Here is a 13,911-nt window from a genome sequence, read left to right on the forward strand (position 1 = left end):
CTAGTCATCACCACCCACTGCCAACTCTTGGGCTACTCTTTTACCAATGAGTAGTGGGATTAACTGACACATTATAATGCCCCCACGACTGAAAGGTTGAGCATGTTTGGTAGGGTGGAGATTCGAACCTGCAACCCTCAGATTGTCAGTCAAGTGCCCTAACCACCTGGCCATGCCGGGCCCACTGTGAGACACAGAATCCATGTGGGTTGGAAAAAAATGGAAGGAAGTAGCCACAGTCATCTGTGACAAAAGGTTTCCAAGGGCACTGAAAGCCAAAGTGTATAAGACTGTGATTAGATGAGTGTTCCTCTATAGAGCTGAGACTTGGACCCTGAAGAAAAAAGAAGGCTTGTTAATAAGAACAGAAATGAAAATGCTGAGATGGCTGTTGAGAGTGTCACTGAAAGAAAAGAAAACAAATAAGGAAATTAAGGAACCAGCAGATGTCTGTGGAATAGAGGAAAAAGCAAGAGAAGTAAGGCTGAAGTAGTTTGGTCATTTAAAGAGAAAAGAAGAAGAAGCAATAAAGAGGGCATTAGAGCTGTCAGTAGCCAGCAAGAGAAGACAGGGAAGGCCAATTAAGCTTTGGAAAGATGGAATTAAATGAAACACGAATGAGAAAGGAATTGCAGAAGACCTGGAATGAATAAAGAGGCAACACACGTGAAGAACAAAGACCCCTGCTAAAGGGAAAATCCAGAGAAAAAGAAGAAATTAGAAAAAATTTTATGGCAACCTTTATAACAGTTATAAAAATTATCTTTTTAAATGTTACCTGAATTTTTTGTTTTTATAGATCTAACAAATTAGTTATTAAACTGAAAACTAGGATGGAACTTGAAGATTCTGCTCAAAGCTTAAATCAAACACTACAAGTTGGCCTGTTACATGAGACTAAACAAACTACTGAAAAGTATTTTCTTCATAATTAATATTTCTACTTATTATTAGTTGTTATTCAGAAATAAATGAACAAAGGGAATACCACCTCATAAGTTCCAAGTGCTTACAGTAAGAATTATGAACAATCAATATTCTTCATAATACCTCATTCTGTAATATTTTTCTCTCTAATATCAAATTCAGCCTAAATCTTTTGAAAGTCTACTAATTACAGCTTTACATGGAAGTGTTGAATAGTCTAGAGAAACAGCCCAACTTGTTACAATACAAAATTCTACATCTTGATAGATTATAATGACATCATACCTCTTGTCTTCCGTTAGCAGATTCAACAAGGTTGTTCCAAAGCTGGCTAATTTCATTGCTACGGTTTTTGATGCGAACTTCCTGAGTGTACCTCTTGTTCAGCAGCTTTTCTTCCATCTCCTTCACTTTCGTCACTCGATCCACACTTGAATGCAAAATTATTAGGAACCCTTCAAACTTCTGTAGTAAAACCTGAAAAGAAGTAAAACACAACAGAACCATTTTTGTAAATGCACTGAGAAACTGAATGAAGGAGTTAATTATTTTAACAAAATCCTCAAACTACATTTGCTACTGCACTAACCAAATACAGAAATTGAAATGCTAAGGTTTTTGTACATTGAATATATTACTTGGAAATTATCAAACAATGTTTTCCAATAAAACCTAAGCCTAACCTATTACGTTTTAAGTTTCATTCAAAATTGTTTCCTAAATAATCTGTCACTGAAAAGTAAAGTACTTAAGAAGCTATTTGAATTTAAATATGGAAGTAACTAGCAAACATGAGAACAAACTCACAAATAAAAAGAGTATTGTTTTTTATATTTTTTTTAAAAATCATTTCTACACTTATTGTTGCTGTTTGTTATTAAGCACAAAGTTAAACAAAGGGCTATCTATGATCTGCCCACTACGGGTATCGAAACCTGGTTTCTAGTGTTATAAGTTGCAGACATACTGCTGTGCCACTGGTGGGCTCCACCCTTATTATTTTACCCATTTATCAATACACAAAATTTCTGTACTACAGTAAGCACAAATCTTGTACTTAAAAATACTTTACGTGAAAACTTAAGTGTGTATTTTAATATATTCTTTATGCTAAAAAGGCTAAACTATTTCATTCAGTCAATAATTATTTGACTGACTGGGTCATTAAAAGTTCAATTGGATACATTTTCAATAATTCCTGGAGACATCCCAAAGTTTCTAGGGTGAATCGGATTGGCTTAGAATCTTGTAATCCATACATAATTCACAAAACTAACTAAACTATTATTTTCAGTTCCTTGATCAGACACAGCACCATGCTAATAAGAACAGTTTCATTGGTAAAAGCTATATTACAAAATATATGTAGATGCACGACTTTTTACTCATCTTAATTTTTCTTAGGGTAAACCAAAAACCAGCCAATTATGAAGTTAAACTATAATCCTGCACTATATGACTAGTGATACAAAAATCCCCAACTACTGCATAACTTATGTAAGGAAGGTGAACTCTCTTTTAACTCATCAGGGCCTAAATTTAACCACCAAATGATAATCAACTGAAATATCACCTCACCTCTACATGTTCAAGATCTTTCCCAAGATCATCAGAATTTGTAATTGCCATTTGGTTCTCAATCCAAAGTTCCACCTTGTCAGCCTCTCGCAGGAATGCCAGATATTCCCTGTTTTCCAGAAGTCGCTGTTCTCTCTCTTCACAAAGTTCTCTTAGTTGTTTATATTGTGTATCAATAGATGCCTTTAAAAAATTCATTAATAAGTACAGAAACAGCATTTAGTAATGAATATCAGGTATGGCAAAAAAAACATTCTTCAAGGACTGTTTAATCACAAATATTATATTTCAGATCACCCTCTTTATTACCATTATTTATATTTAAATGTAAAATAAGAGTACAGCTTAAAGCAGATTGAGAATAGCTTAAAATACACTGGTGAGTGGGCAGTAAATCTCAAAGTACATTGGTAACAATATTTATGAAAGCAGCTTAGCAAATCACTAGTGAGTAGGCATTGTTTAATCTGAACAACATAAACAGTTAATTCTTCAGCTAATGTAATATTCAAAAGGAACAAAACTAACATACAAAACTAATTTTGTGTTGTGTGTTGTTTTTAAATCTTACTGTCCACTCTAAATCACTTACCAATTTTTCTTGGATGTTTTGACTGTCAAAATGACCTCTTTCAATCAGCTTATGACCATTAATTTCCACTTTTCCTATGTTGTCCTTGAAGGCTTTGACATCTCTCTGAAGCCCATCCAGTTTCTTCATGAATATCTAGAATATAATAAAGGAAAATGAAAGCTAATGTTGTTATCTTAGTTCAATAAAAATACAATTAATTGAAAACATAATATACAAATGTTTATCAAAATAGCTTTGACAGATATTAATTAAGTTGGTTCAAACCCATAAATTAAAACTGAGAATTAAAGTACACTTCATAAATGTTTCTTCAAATGCAGGATATTCATCTTAAGAATTTCAAACTAGCATTATTCCTACCTAAATTTGAGTATGAATCATGCTTGTTGAAAGTTCTTATTGTAAACATGTTTCAGGTATGAATTGTACTAGTTCATACTTACTTTAAATATGCGGATATTTACAGTAAATCTGAACTAGCATTATTCATACTCAAAATATATTTCTCTAAGTCTGAACTTGCATGATTCATACTCAAAGGATACTCCAGTAAGTTTGAACTAACATGATTCATTCTTGAAGGATATTTACAGTAAGAATTTTCAACCAGCATGATTAAATTTCCCATTTAAGTACAACTTAAGGATAATTAATGATAGTAAATACCTCCACAGAGTCTTCATCCTTTCCAACGTCAGCATTTGTCAGCAAAGGCTTCTTATCATTCAACCAAGTTTCCACTTCAGTCACCTCAGAGTAAAACTTGAAAAAATATGACACAAAACATAATTTAACCATTGTATTTGTCTTCAGCAATGTACAATTTAACACTGAAAAATTAAATATTTCTATTACTTATGTTACACAACAGAAGTTGTTACTCCAGAATAAAGACACAACACACATTTTATACAGTTTATCTGGACAAGAATCAAGAATGGGTCCTATGTTTTCTAGTGTATGTCTTTGACAATAAGTGCGAACATTAAGAACACAGTTTTATAATATAAAAATATAAGAAAAATACATAACTGCACAAAATACTCTGAAGAAATATAAATGTTTTGTTGGATGTTATAGATGTTTTTAATTTTACTACTCCTAAGCCAACTTGTAACTACTGTATTTGTTTATATTGTATATTCATTAGTATTACAGATGCTGACTGAATGGCTATATCCAAACTAGAGAATTAAATACACAACAAAAACACTCAAACTGTAGAGTTACTGAGCAATGTCTTAAAAAAAACAAATGAAATTTAACCTTTTAACTTAAAGTCAGATATGTATCTATCACCAGTGTGGAACTGTTTTAATCTGCTCATTGAAGTTAATGTTTTCTTTAATATTCTAATTGCTGTTAAACACCAATCCAACCTCACTGTGTGAACAAACATCTAGATAAGGCAGTATTAGCCATATTGTATTATACCAATGTTCTGAAAAATACATTAGTAGAAAAGAGATTTTGCTGAAACTGGTAGATATTTTCTTTTTTAAGTTAAACTTTTTAATGCAAATTACATACCTATTTGTAAAGAGTACATCTGTCTGACAAACATAACAAACAAACAAATAAATGAGTACAAAATAAATACAGTCCATAAATTCTGTTGAGGCATTTCATCATGATGTCACACTTGACCAATGTCAACTGTATTTCATTTGATTTCAAATGTCTATAAACACTTAATAATTTACCATTTGAGCTTCCAGTGCATCTTGCAGTCGAAGTGTACGAACACTAGCTATGTCTTGAAGATGTTCAAAGCTAGCATGTAACTGTTGTATCTGAGTTTCAATGTCACGTGATGCAAAATGATTACTACGAATCATCTGTCGACCTTTATTGGCAGCTGCTAAAATAAGGGACTCATGGGCATAGATTTCAGAAACAAGGGCCTGAAATTATAATTAAAAAAACCATTAAAATTTCTTTCTCCACAACTGTTTTTTTCATTTTAAATGACTGAGTAATTTCCATTACTTGTGTGATTACTCAATGTGTATAAGCATTATGCACTTTCAAAACTAGTTAGATAAATATTGACAATGTCCAGAAACACAGAGGAATTCCAAAAAGTTTTCATGTAAATTGATTCATCAAACTTCTTGGGAAGTAGAACCTTAAATTCCTTTAATAGTTTTATTTTCAAATCTTCATGTTTGAAAGTATTTGTACAATATCCAAGATGAATCATTAAATACACATCTTATAATTTCATCAAAGAAAACAACACACTAATAAATTATTATATCCTTGTATCTAAAGGATCGTTTTTTAACCTTTTTAATAATAGAGACCAGCTCACTGCATCCCTGAAATGCTGTGAAGAACTAAAACGCAAGTATAAAAAAAACATTAACATATGAATATTTCATTTGTTTTTGTTTTTTTTCATGATATTTTGTTTACGAAGTCTCATAGACCAGTGGTTGAGAAACACTGATCTACAGTATCATTTATTACGTACAACTTGATGACACCTCTTTTGATTTTCCTTGCAAAGTTTGATTACATCTGCTTTAGGCTTAAGGGGGTTTCTTAAGTCCAGCTAGGCCTATGTTAAAGGCAAAACGTAACCCATTATTACTCCTTTATATACGTATATAATGAACTGTTTTTTAATTACTTATATGTGATATTTTTCTTTGGTACTTATTTATTATCTAGTATTATTTCAGGGGTCTCTAAACATATAATTAATAGGTTTTTGCCATTTGCACATTTTTTTTTTCATACAATTAAGTCAGTTCAATTAATTTGGATATATTATGTACTTTCATAAAACTTTCACAGTAAATAATCACAAGAATAGCCTAAATGTTTAACAGCCGTTGAAAACCTTAAGATAAGTCATATATTCCAAAATCTTTACTAAAAATATTATGAAAAAAACAGTTTCAATAATGTTTAAAATAGGAATCATTTCTAGGTTTTTCTTTCAGTTATAAACTATATTTTTATTACTACTATAGTAAGAAAGATTAAATGTAAAACCTTCATTCTAGCTACATTTTCCATAATGTACCTGATGTTTCTTCTGTAAGTTCTGAACTGATGTCAAGCTTGTTCCAAGATCTGTTGATGAAGCTAAAGCTTCTTTTTCACCAATCCACATCAGTTCCTCTTCCACATCTCTGTGGAACTGCTGAAGTAACAGAGATTCTTCTAAGTTTTCTCGTCGAATCTGGACAGGTTCGTGAAGTCCATTGTACCTGTTAGGGAATAATTCTCTAATAGTGAAGTTAAATGCAATCAGTTAAAATGAAAATTAACTGTATCCAACTATTTATATTAAATCGAAGCAGTTCTCCTGAACTCACTTCACAACTAGTGTGGTAGTTTCAACAGTTAAAAAATGATTTGCTAGCAATTGCTAGTGGGCTAACCCTATAGCACAGTTAGTAGAGCACTCATCTGTAGTGCGAGTACTCTCGGGTTTGAATCTTGCATGGGTAAAATGCAAAGTGTAAAACAGCCACATTGGTATGCTCATCCCATTTTTAAGATCACTAATTTTTTATTATAAAAGTAATATGTTTAAAATTATAAACTAATATTTTACAAGTTAAGGTTAAGTTTGAAAATAAAAAAAGGATTTCCAATCTGCTGGGTCAGTGTCAGTTCTTCTTCTAAAAACAATTAACAGCTTCACTTAGAAGTTGTTTCTGAAACTTAATCACCTTTATCATAATAACTTGAAAGGAAAATAAAATTAAAAAAATTAAAATCATTGTGTTAATTTTGACTTTTTTTTTTACACTTAAGCTTCAAAGTGTTGGTTTAATTTGCAACTCAATTACCATAGTTTCAAATAGTCATTTCTTTATTTTCTATACTTTTTCAAACTGTATTTTTTCAGAGTTTTAAATAAGAGGTAGTTTATATACAGACTTAATATTATTTTCACTTAAAGTTTAAAACTTTTCTTGTAGATTAGCTTATTTTTATTACCTGTTCACAACAGCTTGAGCCTTTTCATTAATTTCATCCTTCATGAAGTGGTTGTTACTTGCAAAACTCTCAGCTTGTTCTTTCACTTGCTCAATGTTGTCTGCATGATTATTTATGTCCACCTCTAATGTCTGTCAAAAGTATCACTATTTTTACAACATGGGTAACTTTTTTCTTTTCTTTAATATCATCAATTTTGGTGAATTAGTGTTTATTTTAAGAAATACACTTTAATAACGTTAAGATTTTTGGAGTGGCTAACTGTATCAAAGATGCTGCAGACTTACAGGGAGATTTAGTTCATTTGATGCATTGGGCATACATGGCAGATGATGTTTAACTATCTAAAATGTAAGGTGATGCATGTAAGTTTTCACAATTCAAATTATTGTTACAATTTATATGGGAATACATTAAATACTGTGGTTGAAGAAAAAGATCTTGGTATTGTGATAGAAAAATCACTTATGTCATTTAAACAGTGTATTGTAGTTAGCAATAGGGCTATTAGGATTTTGGGTAGCATCTACAGAAATAATAAATAAAGACAAGGGATACTACTGTTTCACTGTATAGATCACTCATAAGGTCTCATTTTTTTGGGCTCCCTTCCTCAAGAAGGACATTGAATTGTTGGAGAAGGTTCAGAGAAGAGCTACTAGGATGGTAGGATTGTCCTATGAGGAGAGACTAAAATCTCTAAGCTTGTTTTCTCCGAAGAGAAAGGTCAGAGTGTTTAAGCTTATTAAGGGTATCAATAATATAGATCCATCAAACTTTTTTTGTGTTCAGCAGTGAAAATAATAGACAGAGAATTCATGAATTCAAATTTTGGTACCGTAGGAGTCATTTGCAGTTTAGACAGTATTACTTTTCAAATAAGGTGGTTGGCTTTTGGAATGAGCTGACTTCGAGGGTGGTGGAGGCAGAAAATTCAACTGAATTCAAGAAAAGATTGGATGAATACATGAGTAGTAAGGAGTGGTTATAGTTGGTGCTGGAAGGGACATCCTTGATGGGCTAATAAGCTACTTTTTGTCCCTTTAAAATTTCATGAATTATGAATTTATGAAAAATGTAATCTATTATCAATATAACTTGATCTTGCACAAATTTATAAAAACAATATTTCAATGGGACCATACCTTGTCCATTAGGTAAAAGTTATCTGGTAAATGTCAATATTTTGAAATAGGAATCAGAAATTTTCCCAAAATTACATGAGGGCTATATGTGCTATCCTCCCTAATATTAAGTTAATAGACTAGAGGGAAAGCAACTAGTCAATAACACCCACCACAAACTCATGTTACTCTAATGGAATAGTTGGATTTAACTGATAATAACCATCACTCTTACAATGCACCCACAGCCCTAAAATGTGGAGAGTGTTGTTGCAGCAGTTGGAGAAACTATTTGACCTGCTGTTTTGTGGAAGGTTCTTGTTTTAAATTAGGCATAATAAATTTCTCAAACTATTGATGTTACTTTTCTTTTTAGAGTATTAAGTGGTTCAGAAGTGTAGAATTATAGCACTATCTTAATTCTTAAATTCAAAAATAATTTTACCCTAGTATTTAACGTGTGCCAATTTAAATTCTTTAACATTTTAGACTAAGCATACACTGAATGCAAGAGCTCTAAAAACAAAACAAAAAGTGAAACTATGGCAACAATTTGATGTTCAACTTGAAACATATTTATGCTATCTACAGTTTTCCTTGAAAAACATATTTCCAGAACCTAAAATATATCCAAAACTTCAGCAAAGATTTGAGAATTTGTATAAAATCATTACTAAAAATCAGTGTCCGAACAAATCCATATAAATATATTATACTTTCTTTAAAATGAAATAAGGTTAAGTTAAACCACAACTAAGTGAAGCCTTTTGTAAACATTGGATAAACCCCCATATTAAAAATTAAAAGATTTTTATGTACATCAAGACATGAATATTTAAGAGAATTCCAAAGAACCAAGCTCAAACCTGGTGTTTTTTCAAAAGATTCTGAACAGTTGTTAGATCCCTGCCATGATCCTCTGATTGTAGTTGAGTTTCCACTTCATCCATCCACTTTTCTAAGTCATCCAATATTTGATAGAACTGTAAGGCCTGTAAAAAAACAGATAATTATTCATGGTTTCTTTGCAGCTTATTCCACTTCACATTTTGTTTCTACACAGGAATACTGAGAAAAAAAAACATAATACTGTCAAATAAAATATATATATAAAAACATATGTATACACACACATATACATATATATTTTTTAAGTTTAAAATTATAATTCATTATATAAACTTAGCCCAAACATTATAGGAAGAAAATACACAATATCAAAAAGTACATCTTTGTGTCACTTCTTACAAAAAATGTATTTTAAAGGCCTTTATTATGAGACAATATAGTCACAAATAATATGTTTGTTCATAAGTCCTTCAAGCAGTACTAGGTTTCTGTTCACTATTAATATATGATATTTCAAATACCTGATAAGCATCCTGAAGCCTTTCTTTTTTCAGTGCTGTCTGATTTAAAAGTTCTTTCCAGAAGTTTTCTAAATCTGCCAGCTGAGTTCCAATTTCATCTGAAGCAAAATGTTTTACATTTCGCATGTTCTCACCCTCCTGTTTGATTCCTTCAATACGATCTTTATTGGCTGTTACTTCAGCCTCAAATGCACTATGTTTTCGGATTTTGCTTATCAAGTTTGTCAAGTCCAAGTACGATTCATCCGTAGCTATTTGAAGTTTCTCATTTATCCAGTTATCTACCTGATGAGCCAAAAAAAAATATATATGTATATTCTAATTCAACTTTGTATTTTTATTAGTGCATTTCCAAGTCTCTAAAAGTATAATAATCTAATTCATTTCATTCAGGATATTGTATTAAGATATTATACACTAGATTTTATTCAATCTGAAGTTCTGAAGATTGTTTGATTGGTTTGTGTTGAATTTCACATAAAACTATACAATGGCTATTTGTGCTAGTGACAGACTAGAGGGAAGGCAGCTAGTCAACACCATCCACTGCTGGCTCTTGGGCTACCATTTTACCAATAAATAATATGACTGACCATCACAGCTGAATGAATGAGGATGTTTGATGACAGGCATTTGAACTTGCGAGTCAAGCACCCTAACCACCAAGCAATGCCAGGCTTAAGTTCTGATGAAAATGAACATTACAAATTAAAGCAAAATCAACTTAAAAAAAGGAAAAAAACATTAATATCTAAGTGAACTAATACCACAAACACGAACATCAAAACCAAAATTAAATTTTCACATGAAGACACTAACACATTATATTTCTTTTAATTCACACACATCTCTTATAACAGTATATTTAGTATGGTTGAGGTATTTATCTATGGATACAATAATTAACATTTGATCAATTAATTTGTAAGATGTTGACAATATTTTGTACAGCACTAATTAATTTATTTTGCTTTCCTTGATGTTCCCAATTTAGATGTGTAAACTACTACCTTCTTGATAGGTTACTGCATTTGCACAAGGAGGCAGGTTTTTTAGAGGTGACAAAAATAAAGTCAAAAATTTGCTTCTGGTCACCAGCTACTCCCTGGACAATTAAAAAATCCCTTGTCAGACAGAATTGGTGTTCTATAGCAAAGCATACAGCTAGAGTATAATACTGCTGCTGCATACAGATGGTTCACAGAAAATTTGTTGGGAGATTGGCAAGGCAGTCAGTATTTATGCAGGGTGGCAAAACATGTTGTGCTGGCTCTGGATGATTACAAACTAGACACCTATATTTGAACATATTAAGACTTTTATTGCGTAACTTCTTAGTTGCCTTTACTGATTGTATTTAACTGGTACTGAAGTTTATTTCTTCAGAAGCATTAACATTTTATTATTTACATTTACGTGAAATTCAAAATTTTAGGACATCTTCTGTAGAATTATAGTCTGACAGCGTACATCTGTTAACATAGTGTGGTTTATAACACACATATATGCACAACACATCATATTGCTAACATTCAAATTCACGTGGCAATCCACCTTCATTAGACATGCTTACTTTCAAAATAAAGGACTAAGTGAAGAATTTCAAACAACTCACTTCGTATACATTTCTTAAAAACTGCTGAAACTGCTTTGACTCTTGCAACAGCTTCTTTCTTGTAGAAGAATTTTCTTTAAGCTTATCTCGACGCTGACAAATACTCCGACACCTACTACGAATTGCATCAGCATCATAATGACCATTATCTAAGAGTTTTTTTGTTGATTTTTCAAACTGGTCAACCTTTTCACTCTGGGCAAACATTTTTTTCTCAAAGTTATCATGTTTTCTTATCAAAGACTCTACTCCAGCCATAGAATCCTGAAATTAATGAAGAAAGTTTTTATCTTAATGAAATTAGAGCATAATAATCTGACATAAGATCCTAACTTTCTGCCATTTATAACAAACAACAAAACGACACACCAAAAAACAGGTACAAATTCAGAAATTACATCATCATGTGATAGTTTATTTAATACTAAAAAAAGTGTGATGTGACAAGATTTTTTACTCTTAATGGTGAAATGTGGTCAATAACAATTCTAACAAACTATAACTTTTTCAATATTTCAATGACAAAAAAATTTTTTTTTAAATTAAGTATTTTTTTTACAAGATGGCCTTTTTCAACTTTTTTTTAAATATAAAACAAGAAAATTTTTCAAATAAAGTACAAGTAAATGATTCACTTGTTAATAAAGTCAAAGCATACACATGTATACAAATTATTTCCCATCGCTTCTCATACTACAACTTTGAATGTACTTTGTGTATCTTTATAATATGCAGTAAGCTTTAAGTAATACTGTTATACATAAAAAATCAGATTTTTTAATAAAGTATTTACAGTAAAAACTTGTCATAATTTTCAAAGCTTTCACTAAGTCAATCTAATTGCAAGGTGATTTTTATTCTAAAGAATAAAAATACTTTTCATCTTCCAGTTTTCATATTTCCTTAACATCTAAAGCTTTCTAAATATCAAGTTTTTAAAGTTCATACTTTATCTTTTTTCTATACCCTAAAACTGACTAGCTAAATCATCAATGTACAGTGATATGAAATTTTGAAAATTAGGAATTAAGATGAACAATACTCTTTAAATTATTTGTTGCCATATCTTGAATTTCATTGTCTTCAGAATTTCAACTTTTTGCATATATTTTATTTTAATAGTATAACTTCATTATCTGGCTTCTACATAACTTCCAATTTTTTCATGCCAAAAGAGCAACACATCACATAAGCAGATGTCCATACACTTACATACACGCATGTGCAACTTTGAACTCATACACCCATAATAAGCCTAATATTTTTTTTTTGAAGTTTTTGTCAAACAAATTAACTTACCTTTTAATTATGCATTTTAAAACATAAAATACTGAAGCAGACTATCCAAAAACAACTATAATTTAACTGGTTTTCTAACTAAGCTATTTAAATTAAAAACATTTTTAAATGCTATGAACATCAACCCACTTACTAACATGTACCTAATGAAATCATATACTAGTTTAATGCCTATTGATGTCAATTTCAAAAATGACCATTGAAGGCTTGAAGTTTAAAATAGCTTTCATAATTGGGCAAGGGTTCTGTGATGGGTTGAGGAGATATATTTATTTCTCACTACAGGAAAAAGTTTGCAGTTTGAACCTGTACATTTGACCTTGGAATTTTTTATAGACTGTGTCTAGGATAAGCCAGATAGTGTAGTTGTTATATTATTCAAGTTATTCAAATAATAAGAGGAGAATTCAAAATGCAGATGTATCATGTGATAAAAAGAAAAGAAGAATGATATTTTTTTTAAATATTTTTCTATTTGAAATTAATAAATTAAAACTTAGATAATATAAAAATCTGAATTATAAACTACACTTTAATTTAATTCTATTGACATACATTAATAACAAAGTTGTTTAAATTTTGAATGTAACTGTGGGAAATGTGACATGCACAGAAGATCTAGGCCCGTAGTTAGAGGATCTACCCTATCTATATGGGCTTGTTCATTTTTTTGATCAACCTTTCAACCACCATATAACCATGAAACTATATATATATATATTATAACTTTTAACATAGTTAGTGTATTTTCACAAAATTTGGCAAGCTTTTAGTAAACACTGCTAAAAATCAGATTTTCTAATTAACATGAGTACAAGTGTCCAATGGCCATTGTGACTGAAACAAATCTATTCATTGAGAGTTTAGAAGTCACTGAGACACCCAAAAGCACTAGAGTTGTAAATGTATTCTGTGCCTGTTTGGACAACTTTCAGAATCAAATTTTAACTTGAGTTTGTAGAAAAAAAAATCCAGGAATCATTTACAACTTGTAATATCACCAGATAGACCAACCTCAAACTTTTTACATGAATACCCAATTAACTTTTTAAACATTAGCTCCATATAAAAAAACAAAAACATATCACTGAATTAATCAATTATGGCCCTTTCCTTGCACAAATGAAAATAGTTGGAAGTTTAGACAAATAAAGATTAGAACAGTGTTAGAAATAAAAGTCAAAATGTGTTTATTTCACATTGAATTTAAATCACTATTTGTAATCATGCCCAAGGAAGGCCATTTTCACAGACAAAAAAAATTTCACCCATGAATTATGAATTTTAACTACACGTGTGCTGGAATAGATCTGGCTGACTGGGCAGCAGCCAGACCAACATTTTGTCACACTAAATATAGGTTTTTTTAAACTTTAACTTGCAATTCTAGGTAAATAGATAGACTTATAGTAGTATGTATGAATCAGTATAACAATGCATAAT

At 30.8% G+C, this 13,911-nt stretch overlaps 1 protein-coding gene across 1 annotated transcript in view; it reads right to left on the reverse strand.

The window, feature by feature from the left end:
- LOC106461743 (spectrin beta chain, non-erythrocytic 1-like) overlaps window positions 1–13,911 on the reverse strand; it is a 156,572-nt gene that overhangs the window by 15,558 nt on the left and 127,103 nt on the right. The window contains 10 exon segments of the mRNA XM_013921591.2: window positions 1,213–1,404; window positions 2,506–2,688; window positions 3,098–3,232; window positions 3,767–3,862; window positions 4,804–5,004; window positions 6,135–6,321; window positions 7,061–7,191; window positions 9,051–9,176; window positions 9,555–9,839; window positions 11,170–11,433. Of these exon segments, the coding sequence (XP_013777045.2) occupies window positions 1,213–1,404; window positions 2,506–2,688; window positions 3,098–3,232; window positions 3,767–3,862; window positions 4,804–5,004; window positions 6,135–6,321; window positions 7,061–7,191; window positions 9,051–9,176; window positions 9,555–9,839; window positions 11,170–11,433 (1,800 nt within the window).

This window comes from Limulus polyphemus, unplaced genomic scaffold (genome assembly GCF_000517525.1).
Source record: "Limulus polyphemus unplaced genomic scaffold, Limulus_polyphemus-2.1.2 Scaffold1022, whole genome shotgun sequence".
Classification (NCBI taxonomy): Eukaryota; Metazoa; Arthropoda; class Merostomata; order Xiphosura; family Limulidae; genus Limulus; species Limulus polyphemus.